Raw genomic sequence first — 15,327 nt, forward strand, 5'->3', positions numbered from 1 at the left:
CTGATCCACCATATAGGGAGTCATTATTCGCCCGACAAACACCCAAGATCTTGCAACTACCGTGCGCTTTTCCAGGGACAACCGACTGGACCTGGCAATTAAGGGCGGAGGACATTCCACAGACACCTCTTGCTCGAGTGATGGAGGTATTTTGATCGACCTTGGCGGCATGAGACAAGTCAGTGTCAACTCAATCGACTCAACTGTCACTGCTCAGGGTGGAGCACTGTGGAAGGATGTGAACGAAACTGCTGCTCAATTTAATCTAGCCTTAGTTGGCGGCACGGTCAGCCAAACGGGTGTCGGCGGGCTCACTGTCCGCGGAGGTTATGGGTATCTGACTCCGAAGTATGGGCTGGCCCTTGACAATCTTCTTTCCGCAAAAGTGGTGACTGCCGAGGGAAAAGTCTTACATGCATCCAAGGACGACCACTCTGACCTATTCTGGGCGATTCGGGGTGCTGGAGCGAATGTCGGGGTCGCAGCGGAATTGAGATTCCAGGCACACACGCAAGCCAACGAGGTCTGGTGCGGCACCATGATGTTCACGCGTGACAAACTGCCCGAGGTTGTCCACGCACTCAACGGTGCTCTCATTCATCCACAGGGGAATGCGGCAGCGCAATGTGTCTTTGCTGTATCTCCTGATACTGGGGCCCCAGTTGTCACCACGATCCTCGTATTCAATGGCCCCGAGGAGGAAGGAAGAACGCATTTCTCTAGCCTTGTTAACTTAGAATGTATCACCACGAACATGGAAATGAAGCCCTACAAAGTGGCCAACACCATGCTCGACGATGCAATGCCGCCAGGTGGAAGAAAAAAGATCATTGGAGTGAAACTCGTCCCCCCTATTCGGCCTGAATTTGCCTCGCAATTGTCCGAAGAGATCGGTCGCAAACTCACCACAGAGCCAGAATTGGCCAAAAGTTGTCTTGCGATCGATTATTTTGATCTTTCCAAGGTTTGTAGTGTGCCCGTTGCCGAGACTGCGTTCCCAAGTCGGACCAAGACTCTAAATGGGGCGCTCATCCTTCAATGGGTCGATCCGAGCAAGGACCAGGACATCATAGCATGGGGGAAACAATCCAGAATATGTGTGAGAGTGAGGTACGACGAGCTGGTCACAAGCCAGATAAACTGGTGTCGACTTTCTTCGGCTACACGCGTGGTGAGTACTAGACGGAGAATATAACTAGGGCTTGAGAAATATATACTGACTTTGCCTTCAGATGACAACATGACACCTGAAGATATGTTCGGAGTTAATGCTGATGCACTGCTCAAGGTGAAAAGAAAATATGACCGGGACAATGTTTTCAACAAATTGAATCCTCTTGAGGTATCTAGTTAGTATAGCAAGACATTGCTCACTACGGGCCTTGAACTATTTGTCATGTCTCACGGACTACACTTATGTGTCTACTCTCGTTAATTTATCGTTGAAAATGCACAATTGGTCTACTCCCACCATCATGTTCAGAAATAAAGAGATGAACTAGAGTCCCCAGCAGATCACCTTCGTTCTTAGGGCCTCCTTCCAAATTCATTCGACCTTCATTGCCACAGACCAGGGCTACAACTGGTTGATCCAGATCAATATGCAACACATTTCTAGATCAAGACGCGGCGTAGCCGCCCAACATGTGGCGATGGTAGTGATTGAACTCTAAGCCATCAATAGCCAAAAGTGAAGCAAGGGTCTAGACTTTAGCTCACTGCTTCGTTTTGGTCATGATGTCTTTCACATCCAATCTCCCTCTCCTTTTTTTGTAACCGGATTCCTCTCAACTAATATGGAACCCAACTCACTGACCCCAGCCTTGTACATCACGGGACTGGGATCACAATATCCGCCATATCTGCTAAGTGCCGAAGACCTCGATAAATTCGCATCAAGATTTCACGATGTGAGCCGTCCAGGGTAAACTGTTCAAGTTTGTTCGGCCCGCCACGGAAACCGGCTGATGTTTTGTACCTAGAATAAAAAAGCTGCTCCAGGTCAACCGCTCAACGGGTATCGAGACCAGATCTGCAGTCCGACCGTATGAGGCAGGATTTGCAACGCAGACGGACCCACCCTCAATCAGTGAGATCGATCAATTTTTTCGTCAGGCCGGGGTCGACCTCGCCGTCCAAGCATGCCAAAAGGCTCTCACAGAAGCACATGTGTCTCCCCAGCAGATCACCCACACGATCGCGGTTACCTGTACCAACCAAGGTAACCCGGGGTACGATTTTCTCGTGGCCCGTAAATTGAACCTCCCACTCCATGTCGATCGCATGCTTCTCCATGGTGTTGGGTGCGCAGGTGGGCTGTCAATTTTGAAGGCCGCAGCACAAATAGCCGGCGGGGCGAGTCTGCGACGGAAACCGGCCCGCATTTTGGCATTCGCTTGTGAGCTGTGTACGCCCAATGTGCGACATTATCTGTCGATTGCAGAACGCAGTCCAGATTCTGATCAAGTCAATATTGCAGCAGTTTTGTTCTCGGATGCTGCGGCCGCTTTTGTTCTTTGCAATGAGTATGCTATGGCTCAGGACGAGGAAGTCACTCCTCAATTTGAGCTTCTGGAATGGGGTTGTGATTTGATTCCGGGCACCGCTGAGTATATGACATTTTATGCGGATGTGGATGGTTTGTTAATCGTCGTTCACTGTTTGAAGAACCTCAGACTGATCGGCGCATATAGGTTATCGAGCTACCCTCGATCGAGGTATTCCCAAATACACTAAACACGCCATCGGACCGATGTTTGAAAGACTTCTACCGTCGTATGAAGAGCAATTCAACTCTCATTCAAGAGCAGGAGGGGAGCTGCTGAGCCCGCTAGGGATCCATGATTTCGACTGGGCCGTGCATCCGGGAGGAAGGGCAATTATAGATGGTGTAGCAGAAGTCTTGCTGTTGTCTGAAGATCAACTGCAGGCAAGCCGGGAGATATATCGCACACGGGGAAACTCGTCTAGTGCTTCGGTCTTGATTGTCTTGGATCGGCTTCGTTCACAAAGTAAAAAGGCGCATGTTGTTGCTACCTCGTTTGGTCCCGGTCTGGCAATTGAGATGGCACTTCTAAGAAGGTGTCAGGTAGGTAATTGATGATCTTGAGTGCGCTTTTGAAGGTATCATTATCGATGTTCGAGATCTCCCACTTACCATATCTCTTGATGGTGATTCTCCATTTGGAACCAAGTACCTACACCGTAGTGGAACCGAAAATGAAGCTAATTTTGATTAAACTGCACCCTAACTCATAAGCAGCCACCCCAGAATTCGTTTAAAATCGATTCGGGGAGAAAGGAGAGAAGGAGAGGAACTGAGCTAAGAAGAACGAATATCTACTTCCCACCTAGTGGGGGAACGCCTGCTGGTAAAAAAAAACAACAAGCAGCCAACGCTAACCCCTCGAAGACGAGTATGATCTCACACCGCAGCTCTTAAAGAATTACCCGACGGGCGCATGTAGTATTCGGTGTATGCGGGCTCCGAGTCATTATGTATACATTCACGTGACCAAGAGCTCCCCAGACCGTTTCGGAATAATTATCATCCGCTGTTTTTAGGACCTCGTGCAGCAAGGCACCCAGCTCCATCTGTTATCTGACACCTAGACCCCTCGATGTCCTCATTTACTATCCCAGAATCGCAGTGAATTTGGCAAACCTCAACATTGGTTTAATTTCAAGGCGCAAGCCCCCCTTCTACAACCTATCAAGTTCCAACATCCACCACTATCGTGCTAGAATGCCTATGACCGACGACACAGACGATAGCGGAGGGGTTATCCTAGATGGTCCCTTCGACCCCGACGCGCAGGCTACGGTAACAGACTTTATAGACTACACCGAATACCTCCCCGCAGACTTAATCCGTTCCTTGACCCTCATACGCGGCCTCGATGACCGATACCTCGACTCGGCGCAAGCGGTACACCAGCTCACTCAGATCTACGGTCAGCTCCCAGACCTTCCTCCCGATAACCGACCAGGCGCAATTGCGCTGCGCAAAGATATATCTTCTCAAGTCGATCGTGCCATCAATGCGCGTGAATCAGCATATGCCGAGGCCTGTCGTCTCTACGATGTTGTAGATCGCCACTTCGACCGATTAGGTTGCATCCGCCAGAAACTCGAAGGACTGCCGAAACCTGCTTCAGAAGAACCATTACCTCCACCCGAACCAACATCGAAGCGTGCGCGCGGAGGCAAGAAGACCAACAAGGATGCCACGACGCGTATCACCCTTCGATTGGATAACAATCGCAATCGGAGAGATAAAAGTCGGAGGCGCCTGCTAGGTGCGGATGGAGCTTTTGATCCAGACTCCCCGCTTGCTAGTACGGAGCAATCGGACTTGGAGAGCGAACTCATTAAATCTACCCCCAAGCCCGCTCGACCCCCAAAGAAGGAGAAAGTGCGTCGCCTAAGCTTGGGTAATGGACCGTCCACAGCTCAGGCTCTTGCGCAGTTGAAACCACCACCATCTGACGCGAAATTGGGCAGCGAGGACCTGCCATGGCTGCGATTGACCGAGTGGGAGATGACCAGACTGCGGAAGAAGATGAAAAAGAATGCTGTGTGGCAGCCAAGTGAAGTAATGATTCACCGTGAGCTAGCCCTGTCAAATCGCGGCTGGGAAGCATACCGTGCAGCGAAGGTCCTGGCAGAAGAGACGGGTGAGGAGTTCATTGACTGTGATAATATTGAGGAAACCCGGCGCGGGGAGGCCGCCAAAGATTTGGAGGAGACAAAGCTGAGCAATCGCGGAATGAAACTCAACGAAGCAAAGAAGTTGAAACGCGAACAATTGGCCCGTGAACAGGCATTGATGGAAGGCGAAGGTGGTGTCTTGCCCATGCCTTTGCCAAGCCCCGTCCAAGCCCCCCCAGTCGCAAATCGATCATCACGGAAGAGGAAACGGGACGAGGTTATCCTCGAAGCAACAGAGATTGCTCCCGAGCTTCCCGACTCTACCCCAGTTGCTGTCCCGGTCGCAGCACCCGCCCCTGTCCCCGCGCCCTCTTCCAGGGCTGGCCCGTCTCGGCGCAGATCTAGCCGAGGAGCCGTTCCAGCCGCCGAAACTAACAACGACCTTACCCCCCCGATCAAAACCCATGTGTCCCCCGCAGTTGAAGCCAAACTCTCCCCTCCTCTCCCTAGCCCCACAGGCTCCGGGCCATCCAACCCATCCCTTGTCCAACCCGTCGTCACTACACCCACCCCGCCCGTCACTCGGCCTTCATCGCGGCGCTCTATAGCCGCTGCCTCAATCGAAGGAGGAAACCTCATCACCATCCCAACCGCAATAGCAGCAAGTGGACGTGACCGCCGTATTAAAAGCGCAACACCTGCTCACAAAACTCCCATCCGCGAGTCGTCACATGCGCCAAGTGTTCCCGGCCCGGCCCGCCGACGCAAGCGTCCAGCACCAGGTCCCATTTCCAGTGGTCAAGATGGCGGCGCAGCAGTGAGCTACGGACGCCGCAAAGCCAAGCCGGGAAAGAAACGCCTTAGCGTCCGCGACTCCCAGGATGTCCGTGTAGACGAAGACGGCGTCCTCGAGCAGATCGACGTCAATGAGCCCCGATACTGTCTCTGTGGAGATGTTAGCTTTGGGACGATGATCTGCTGCGAGAATCAGGATGTAAGTTATCCTCGTTATAACATATTCCAGCAGAATATTAATGTTTTGTTTTATTATAGTGTGACCGTGAATGGTTCCATCTCAACTGCGTGGGTCTGACCGAAGTCCCCTCTCGCACGGCAAAGTGGTACTGTCCCCAGTGCCGTGTCAAGCTGCACAAGGGTGAAGATGGGATTATCAAGGGAAGCTCGCGACGTTAATTTGGATTTGAATGATGTTTCTTGCATGATACCACGAGATGCGTTTGCTGCTATTTTGTTGTTTTCCTATTTGTGTACGGAGTACTGCCATATGGCTTCTGGGTTTCCAGCCTTCCCTTTCTTTCTATCAAATAATCATTTGTCTATCAACCCTGGAAGCACTATTGTGGAATGTGAGGTTACAGCAGGTCATGATTGATGGCTTACGTAAATAGATCAAAAATTAAAACTGAATTATGGAAGAAGCGCCCAAAGGAGGTTAAAGCTGTGTCTGCTTCCGACATAAAAACTAACCCTTTGGTCTGGAGGAGTTAGAATGTAACACTCCATCACCGCGCTCCTCTAAAGTCTCTTCCATAGTAGATAGTTCATTATACCCCTTATCCAACCGCGATGATTTCGAATATCGACTAGTATCCGGCAACTCTTGATATTTATCAGACCCAGGCTGCGGATGATGAAAGTCCGCCGGCAATTCCACAGCAAAGCTTTTACGGTGTTCCTGACCATATTGCGACGGAGGGGCATACCCCGAAGCCACCGATCCGAACTGCACCGAATCCGTCGGCGAAGTGGGCACACGAGACGACGACGACCTGGACATTTGATCCGACTGTCTGCGCGACGAATAAGATGGCTCCCTGATAATCCTGCTCGATCGATCGGCCGGATTATACGTTGTCAATTTCCCATCCTCCATCATAGCCTGCAAGACACCCGCATCAAGAAGCTCGGCTTTCTTAATCAGACGCTCTACCAGCACCTTCGAAGCAGCCTTCAACTGACTCTTGACGAAAGAAATTAAGGTGCGGTTGCATTCGATCTCGATGTCTTCGCGCAGATAGAGTCCTGTTTTCGGTGCGCCGTCTGCGCGTCCGTCGCGGGATTCGGGGGCTTCGTCGTGTTGGTTGCCGGCAATGCGCCATTTGCTTCGGATGTCGATTCCCATTGGCGCGTACATGTGTGTTTCTAGACCCCATGCGACATTGTGGAAACTGCCTTTGAAGCTGATCTTGCCTGACCCCATTTTGCCGAGCCCCGGGACATATTGTACTCGTTCTGTGATCTCGTACCATGTTGAGTAATACTCGTCGGCCACGGCATCCCGTGGAGCCTTGATAGGTTGATGTGAGAGGACGAGTGGGTTTAGTGTGATTATTTCGCTGTGGCTGTGTAGGATGTCGAGGGCTAGTTGGCGGGGGACGGATGTGGAAATGGGGGTGATATTGGTATAAACATCTTTTCGGCGCATCATTTTGAATGAATTAATTTGATAAATATAATATATATCAACAGACACGAAGGGGAGAATCTAAGTCTAAAAAAGTGTAGGGCTGAAATGAAGTTGCGCTCATATGTTTCATCTGCTTACTATTTTTAACTTGCGCTAGACCTTGCACATGACAATAAGGCTTGGGCTATGGCTTTGGGCATAAATAAATTGTGTAGAACCCATTTGAAAACAATACACTTCTGATTGGTATAACATAAAATTCATTTACATAGTCTCTACTTCAGCTCCCACTTGTCGCCCTCGGAGACAATCTCCACAGGCCGCCTCTCATCCAGCGACTTGCGTCCGGCATCGAGAATTGCCGTTGTGGCGATCGTGTTGCGCAGAGTGGGCAGCGAGCGGGCGTCCAACTGGTCGAGGGTGACACGGCCCTCGTTTACAGCTGTTACGGCATCGATGAACTTCTCGAAGCTGATGTAGCCGTATCCAGTCTGTCCGCTGAAGTTACCTTCTTCATCAGGAGCGTAGCGCATATAGAATCTAGTATATCGGAGTCAGCAAGGAGCCATGGTGCGACATTATCTTGGGAAATAGAGTTCTTACGGGTTGAAATGAATGAGACCCTGCTCATCGCCGGTCACTTCATAGCCACGCTTGGCCTGGTTAACTCGGATCTCGCCGTTGGCAGCCATATCTGTTCGAATGTGTTAGAAAAAGTCTGTTTTATAAACTAATGTCGGAGAATGGAAGAACATACAGTGGAAGTACTGGTTGGAGTGGACACCCGCGTTTTGAGGTGCGGTCCAGCTAGCAGTATAGACACCAGTGGCAATCTTCGCTGGGTTATCACGGCGGCGCCACTCAACGAGAAGGGTGATGGTGTCCTCAGTTTCAGGGACACATCCAAGCGCAGCAGCGGTACCCTGAGATGCAGTTGCTGTGACCCGCACAGGCTTGTATTCTGGGACCATGCTCTCGCAGACATCAATGTGGTGAGAGTTCAGGTAGTAAGAAATATCGGAATCACGACCAGCCCAGGCCTTGAAGGTCTCGAGCTGACTCTTAGGCTGGCTCATGTAACTATAAAAGTAGTTGAAGTCACCGAGGGTCTTCGCCTTGGCCCGCGCATCAGAGTATGCAGGGTCAAAGCGCTTGTGGTGCTCAATGAAGACGAAGACGCCGTGCTTGCGCGCGGCCTCAACCAGAGCGAGGTGGTCTCCCAGACGCTGTGTTGCTGGCTTGGTGATAAGCACGTGGTGACCGTGCTCAATTGCGTACAGCGCAATGGGATAGTGGGTAGAATCGGGGGTGAAGATGGTAATAGCGGATCCCTTGGGGAGGGCATCAATGGCGGTCTTGTATGCATCGGGGTCTGTCTGGTCGTCCGCGGGGAATGAAGTGAACGAGGTATCGAGGTTGTTGTAGACTTGACAGATGTTACGGTGCAAGTGGTCACCTATTCTCGTGGTTAGCTTCTTGTTTGCTTGCTTGTTCTTTGGGTCAACTTACGAATACCAGGGAACTTCTTGCCCGACACCCCCACCATACTCAGCTCGCCCACCTTGCCCCGTCGGCGCAGGTCAAATAGACTGAGACCTACCACGCCGACCTTCTTGTCTGAGCCAGACGCACCACCACCGACGAAGCCAGTGGTGTATTCGCCAGTGCCAACCTGTGAGTCTGTTAGCCGGTGTTCTTGTGCGGGGGAATCATTCTCCATACCATCAAAACGCTAGGAGGAGCCATTATGTCTGTTAATTTCGATCTGGTGATGAATTCCGGGGGATTTCTGGGGGAGAAAAGGAAATTTAAGACAATTCACAGAAAGCCGGGGCGTTGAATCGCTGGATATAATTCTTCCGGCCTTTGAAATGCCAACTCAATAGCCGTATCTTATCGGCCTTGGGGTTTTGGACGTCATGTGTTTTCTTTTTCATCGACCTCATTCTTCCTTTCGAAAGACATAGAGATTCATACGTGTATATATGTATATACCTTCTTGTCCTCGATACACTGACCTCAATTCCAAATTTACCAAATGCTAGACTCATGTTATGGTCTTTTCGAACGTTTTCGCCGGCTGAAATCGGTCTTTACCCGTCTTTTACCCCCCTCCATGTCCCCCACATTCTGGGCGGTTAAGCTGATTGGTGGAATGTGATTCTCCGCCATACAAAGTGCCTCGGAGCATTCGCCGACGTGGGGGAGGGGGAGATGTCTCGAAGATGTTCATAAGAATGTCAAATGCCAATGATGTTTTAATTACTACGAAGTATATATCCCTCAAATTCCAAGTAGGTTACTATACAATAAAACGTCCGTGAACATCTGTGAACATCAGCTCACAGAAACTCCAGAATCATGTCTCTCACCCCACTCCGCCCCGGCGTTTATGCGCCGACGATGACCTTCTTCGATGCCCAAACCGAAGAGCTCGATGTCGCCTCCATTCGCCGTCACGCTGTGCGTCTAGCAAAGGCCGGCCTTGTCGGCCTGGTTACCATGGGCTCCAACGGTGAGGCTGTGCATCTCAGCCGCGAAGAGCGCATGACCGTCAATCGGGAGACCCGCTCTGCTCTCGATGAAGCCGGTTTCTCCAACGTGCCCGTCATCGCCGGTGCCAGCGAGAACAGCATCCGCGGAACCATCGACCTGTGCAAGGAGGTCGCAGCTTCTGGCGGCGAGTACGTTTTGATCGTGCCCCCCAGCTACTACCGCGCCGCAGTCGGCAATGACGAAACCCTATACGACTACTTCACGGCCGTTGCCGACGGCTCCCCTGTTCCTATTATCCTATACAACTACCCCGGTGCTGTCGCTGGCATTGACATGGATTCCGACCTCATCATCCGTATCTCCGAACACCCTAACATCGTTGGCACCAAGTTCACTTGTGCCAACACCGGAAAGCTGACTCGTGTCGCTGCCGCTCTCGGCGCCATCACCCCCTCCTCCCCCTTAGCTCCGGCTCAGCGTACCCCAACAGTCTCCAAGCCCAACGCCAAGCACCCATACGTTGCCTTCGGTGGTATTGCCGACTTCAGTCTGCAGACCCTCGTCTCTGGCGGCTCTGCCATTCTTGCCGGTGGCGCCAACGTTCTTCCCCGCCTTTGCGTTCGCATCTTCACTCTCTGGTCCGAGGGCCGTATCACAGAGGCCATTGAGGCTCAGCAGCAACTCAGTGCTGCTGACTGGGTTCTCACAAAGGCTGCCATTCCTGGCACCAAGGGTGCTATCCAGTCATACTACGGTTACGGCGGGTTCCCTCGCCGACCTCTCAGCCGTCTTACTGATGCCCAGTACCAGACCGTTGCTGATAAGATCAAGTCTGCTATGGATGTGGAATTGAGCTTGCCCGATGTGGCATAGTGGCTTGAAAATATAGCAAGGGGCTACATTTAAAGTCTAGTAATATAATTTCCAATGCATATATCAAGTTTCACGACCCCATCTTTTGTTGTCATGGGTGTAGATATTTATTGATATCTTATGCGCCAACATCACGATATTATCTTTGGATGGCTCTGTGTACTTAGGGTAGGTCGCTCACACCATATGTGTTTAGGTAACTACCTACCTAGGTAGGTAGTTATCTGGGGCAAACATCGTGGCCTGAGCCGTGGTAAGGCAAAAGCTTAATATGACGAAGACTTGCATCGTTCAAATTCCAAAAAGGGAAGGAAGTGTACCTACCTAATTAGGTAGGTACCTCTCTACTAATTTCCTAAACTGGCATAGTTCAAGAAAAAATATACTTTCCAATGTTATTCCTAATCCCACGGCGGAATAAATGGTGAAATCAACCTCGAAGACCTATATACGTTCACCTCCCAAGGAGTTATTCTTTTCAACTACCTAAATATGGTATCTGCATATATACTGCACTCTTATTATTATTAGCAACCGAATATTCCAACCCCTCATGTTCGATACTGCCATATATACTGGTTGTTCAACTTTTCTCTCTCGGGAAATCTACCGAAATGGACGATAGCCCAATAAATACGATCCTCCAAACATGGTATTTTCTACTAAGATGCCAGAGACTTGATCAAATCCTTGACTCCATGAAAAGAATAACAACCCCCTTCATCTCAAAGCAGTGCCTACAGCTTCTCCTGATTGACCTCAATCATCTGGACATTAATTCCGGTGTAACTTCACCTTCTGCTACGTGCTATTTCATGCCACGAGCAGGCACACCGAAGGTAGAGAGGATAAGTCCAGACCCAGACTGGGATTGGTTTCTATCTCAAAGAGGCAACTTTGGCAAAGGAACTTTCCGTGCAGACTATCTACTTCGGCGTGTGTTCATGGACTACCAGGACTGGAGTATTCCGGAATGTTGGCCGTATGAGATGGATGGAACGAGAAGCGAAGAAAAATATTATAATAAGGATCCGACTGTCCAGCAGTTGGGTCGCGTTGATAATGCCAAGGAAGACGAAAATGTGAGCGATAAAAAGGACAAACTGAATGATAAAGGAATCAGAGAGGATAAGGAGCGAGCAAGTATGGACCCCGAAAAACATGATGAGAGGGACAAAGATGACGACAACATTAAAGAGCGCGGTAACAGGACTCGCAAACCAAGTGATGAAAGTCATGAGAAAGGCAACGAAGGCGAAAGCGAGAAAAGTGACAAGGAAGCCGATGGTTACCATGGGATGGTGACTGCGAAGGCTTTGGACCTGAATATCCGCAGTTACAGGACTGATGACTGGTTAGTCTACTGGTAAGCGGGCATATGGCTGTTCTGAAATTTGGACTATTTAAACTGATCCATTTCATCTAGGTCTCAAGCTCTATACGACCTCGATCTTCCAGACAAGACACACGGAATCAGTATCGCCAGGTCAATGGAGCTAGATCACCCACATAAATGCCATGCATGTGCTCTGGTAGATGTGATATTATGTGGTCATGATTGCCCCTCGACTTCTGAGCTCATTGCCTTGGTCAGCTGGGGGTTTAGAGGCATGCTTCATCAATTAGAATGGCTCACCAAGGGAATTGAGCCAGAGGATATTCATATGCTCAATGAAGTTTTCCCAGTAAGTCCGAGTCACTCCTAGCTCCATCCCTTGTGCAAAAAATGTCTTTCTGATGATTTGTGAGCTCTGCAGACTATGATAATAGTGTTCGACCAAAGATGCTGTGCCCGTGTACTATACGGTTACTTCGATGATAGATTTCAAGTTCAATTTACCCCGGTGTTGAATTTCAAAGAATTTACCGAGGTCAGCTCGTCATCCTTGGAAGGCTACATGGGCCAGATTGATAAGAAGAAGTACTACGACATGATGCACTCACTGCTTCGTTGGGCATGGCCTCTTTGCCATCACCTCACCACTATCGCTAAGCCCTAAGACCACAACAATTCTGACTATATGGAGAACCTTCATTAGCTTCGCTGTACTAGTTTAGCTTTGAATGGCTCATCTATATAGCTAATATTTCCCTTGGCATCTCTAAGGAGGCATTGGACATTGATTTGTGGGGCGATTCTTTGTCTGCGTCGACTTTACTAGGGCTTTTGTGAGTCTCGCACCCCCGTACAGACTAGTATATAGGCTTTATTAGATGAGGAATTCCATAAACTTGCAGATCGACTTGCTTACCCTTGATAGTAAAATCTCCCTTCCCCCACATGACTCGTGCTATTGTGGATGTTCATGACGTCTCTCGCCTCCATGCCGAGTCATTGCAGCAGGCAAAGATCGCTGAGACCGGGAATATCGTAGTTTCATTGTCAATGCCCCCCGGGCGTGGGAGGATATTTCAGGGATTATCCGGAAGAACTTTGCCGAGGAGCTAGCTTTAAATCGACGAAACGTGTTGCTGTCCTGGGCGAACAGAAGTCGATTCCTCTTAGCATCAATGCCTCAGACACAGAGCTTTCCTTTGGATGGAAAATCATGGACTTGGAGCAAACAACCACCAATCTCATCTCACATTACATTGAGCTCAGGTGATGGTGTTTGTTCCGTCTTTTACCGTGACTACACCCATAAGAAAGCTCAAGCCCTAAACCCAAGCCCTATATCATCCCACTTCTTATCGTTGATAATGTCAATCCGGGATATAATTTCTCCTCGCACGCTCATAGGTGGGAAAACCTCTAATCGGAGTTGATGCGAGAACCCGTCCACTGGACGATCTCGGGACCTAGCGTTCTCAGCTACATAGTATGGGATTTTACTAAAATTCTACAACATACCTCACTAAATACAACAACCCCACGCTGCCCAGACCACTTGGTTCTTTTCATCGTATTGATTCGTCTTTCAGGCGATCGACCCCCCGAGTCTTGCGCTCTGATTCTCTCAGTCGTTTGTTTACCCGGTCGAGCGGGTCCACGGGACAATGTCCGACTGGAAGGAAAAGCTGTATGCCTTAGTACGTCGTGTCACGATGGATTTGGAGATTATATCCCGCGTAGGAAGAATTGGGAATCGATTGCGATCCCCGCTCTTAGGGTGTGAAATTTCGTGGGGTTGATATACGCCCTCCACCCCGCTTGTTTTCTCGTTTCTACTTTTCTTTTCTCATTTTTTTGGGTTCCGTCGTATACACTGCTTTGCTGTATCCCAAGGAATAGTCATTGACAAAGACTTCTTCAAACCAATCGCTCATTCTTATCACAATGCCTTACCCCGAAGAAGCTGAGGGCTTCCAGGTTGATGGACCTAACAGCTTTACTCAGTTCCACAAGCGCAACGTATGTTCTCTTTTCTGTCTGTTGGTTAGGATATGCGCTAATCTAGCTTGGTTGTGATGATTAGTTCAAGCTGAAGCCTTTCGGCGACTATGGTGAGTTGGGCTGTCGGCGCTACTATACTTCTTTCTAATTCTAACCGAGTGTAGATGTCGACATCAAGATTGAAGCCTGTGGAGTTTGCGGCAGTGATGTGCACACTATCAGCGGTATGGTAGTCTCGTTGAAATACCAAGCAGAAACACCAGCTAATCATACATATAGGAGGATGGGGTGATCAGAAGTTCCCTCTTTGCGTGGGTCACGGTACGTATTGAAAAACATAGAAAGAAAAGAAGGCTAGTGTCTCATGCTAATAACCATCCTAGAGATCGTCGGTCGGGCAATCCGTGTCGGATCTAAGGTCACTCTGATTAAGGAAGGCGCGCGCGTTGGCGTTGGCGCGCAGTCCTACTCCTGTGGCAAGTGCAAGCAGTGCCGCAACGACAACGAGACATACTGCCAGGTTGAGCCAATGGATACCTACGGCTCGAAGTGGGCCGATAGTGGCATCGTCAGCCAGGGCGGATACTCGTCGCACGTGCGGACACACGAGCACTGGGTGTTCCCGATCCCGGACGCACTGGAGACCAACGCGGTTGCTCCGATGCTGTGCGCCGGACTGACGGCTTACTCGCCCTTGGTGCGCAATGGCGCTGGTCCTGGCAAGAAGGTTGGAATCGTTGGACTGGGTGGCATTGGTCACTTTGGAATCATGTTTGCCAAGGCACTGGGTGCGGAGACGTGGGCTATTTCGCGCTCTCGTGCTAAGGAGGCGGATGCTCGTAAGCTCGGTGCTGATGGTTACATTGCTACTGCTGAGGAGGGATGGGAGAAGGACCACCTGTACTCGTTTGATTTGATTATCAACTGCGCCAACTCTTCCGAGGGCTTCGATCTTGCGCGCTATCTGTCCATGATGGATGTTCATGGGCGCTGGATCAGTGTTGGTCTTCCTGAGGAGGAGGGTCAGGTTATCAAGGCTCAGAACTTGATCTCTAACGGTGTTCTCATCGGTGCCAGCCACCTGGGTAGCCGTCGGGAGATGCTTGATATGTTGCAGCTGGCTGCGGATCGGGGTCTTAAGGGCTGGGTGGAAGAGATTGCCATCGGAGAGGAGGGACTCAAGGAGGCCATGCTACGTATGAAGAAGGGTGATGTTCACTACCGATTCACTCTGACTGGATATGAGAAGATGTTTGGATGAAGATAGATGTTCAGGATTGAGAATTATGTATATAGTCGGTGTCAACATACAAAACCACGGAAGGGGTAGAGGGCTGGGGTTGGGGGTTGGGGGCTTGGGGGTGTTTACTCGCATCGAAGTTTTCTAAAGAGATTGAAATCAATTATTTGTCCAATAATAGTATTGAAGATATTCCCGTATGCAACATTGAAAGAAGTGCCCTGTACGGAGTATACAAAGACCCCTTTGAGGTTGAACTGTACTAATATTAACCTTCACAACCTTTTTCCAGAAAACTCCAAAACC

The 15,327-nt window shown here is 49.9% G+C and overlaps 7 protein-coding genes across 7 annotated transcripts; 4 read left to right on the forward strand and 3 right to left on the reverse strand.

Annotated features, from left to right (window-relative positions):
• Positions 1–439: 439 nt before the first annotated feature.
• On the reverse strand, positions 440–715 carry N7516_004246 (uncharacterized protein; the record flags this gene model as incomplete). Its single annotated transcript, XM_057216966.1, has 1 exon — positions 440–715. The coding sequence occupies one exon, from the start codon at positions 713–715 to the stop codon at positions 440–442; it is 276 nt and encodes a 91-aa protein (XP_057078849.1).
• A 1,081-nt stretch (positions 716–1,796) lies between these two features.
• Positions 1,797–5,844, forward strand: N7516_004247 (putative PHD finger domain protein; the record flags this gene model as incomplete). Its single annotated transcript, XM_057216967.1, has 5 exons — positions 1,797–1,924; positions 1,983–2,638; positions 2,694–3,081; positions 3,613–5,644; positions 5,704–5,844. The coding sequence occupies 5 exons, from the start codon at positions 1,797–1,799 to the stop codon at positions 5,842–5,844; spliced, it is 3,345 nt and encodes a 1,114-aa protein (XP_057078850.1).
• A 289-nt stretch (positions 5,845–6,133) lies between these two features.
• N7516_004248 (uncharacterized protein) lies at positions 6,134–7,099 on the reverse strand (the record flags this gene model as incomplete). The annotated part of the gene is made up of 1 exon (XM_057216968.1): positions 6,134–7,099. The coding sequence occupies one exon, from the start codon at positions 7,097–7,099 to the stop codon at positions 6,134–6,136; it is 966 nt and encodes a 321-aa protein (XP_057078851.1).
• A 254-nt stretch (positions 7,100–7,353) lies between these two features.
• On the reverse strand, positions 7,354–8,824 carry N7516_004249 (Gfo/Idh/MocA family protein; the record flags this gene model as incomplete). Its single annotated transcript, XM_057216969.1, has 5 exons — positions 7,354–7,618; positions 7,682–7,772; positions 7,836–8,534; positions 8,588–8,750; positions 8,801–8,824. The coding sequence occupies 5 exons, from the start codon at positions 8,822–8,824 to the stop codon at positions 7,354–7,356; spliced, it is 1,242 nt and encodes a 413-aa protein (XP_057078852.1).
• A 615-nt stretch (positions 8,825–9,439) lies between these two features.
• Positions 9,440–10,447, forward strand: N7516_004250 (dihydrodipicolinate synthase family protein; the record flags this gene model as incomplete). The annotated part of the gene is made up of 1 exon (XM_057216970.1): positions 9,440–10,447. The coding sequence occupies one exon, from the start codon at positions 9,440–9,442 to the stop codon at positions 10,445–10,447; it is 1,008 nt and encodes a 335-aa protein (XP_057078853.1).
• Positions 10,448–11,262: 815 nt separating this feature from the next.
• On the forward strand, positions 11,263–12,447 carry N7516_004251 (uncharacterized protein; the record flags this gene model as incomplete). The annotated part of the gene is made up of 3 exons (XM_057216971.1): positions 11,263–11,813; positions 11,874–12,132; positions 12,205–12,447. The coding sequence occupies 3 exons, from the start codon at positions 11,263–11,265 to the stop codon at positions 12,445–12,447; spliced, it is 1,053 nt and encodes a 350-aa protein (XP_057078854.1).
• Positions 12,448–13,724: 1,277 nt separating this feature from the next.
• Positions 13,725–15,042, forward strand: N7516_004252 (NAD(P)-dependent alcohol dehydrogenase; the record flags this gene model as incomplete). Its single annotated transcript, XM_057216972.1, has 5 exons — positions 13,725–13,799; positions 13,864–13,891; positions 13,946–14,005; positions 14,061–14,102; positions 14,165–15,042. 5 exons carry the CDS (start codon positions 13,725–13,727, stop codon positions 15,040–15,042), a joined length of 1,083 nt encoding a protein of 360 aa, XP_057078855.1.
• Between the last annotated feature and the right edge of the window lie 285 nt (positions 15,043–15,327).

Source organism: Penicillium verrucosum (genome assembly GCF_028828655.1).
Source record: "Penicillium verrucosum strain IBT 35672 chromosome Unknown utg000001l_segment0_segment0, whole genome shotgun sequence".
Classification (NCBI taxonomy): Eukaryota; Fungi; Ascomycota; class Eurotiomycetes; order Eurotiales; family Aspergillaceae; genus Penicillium; species Penicillium verrucosum.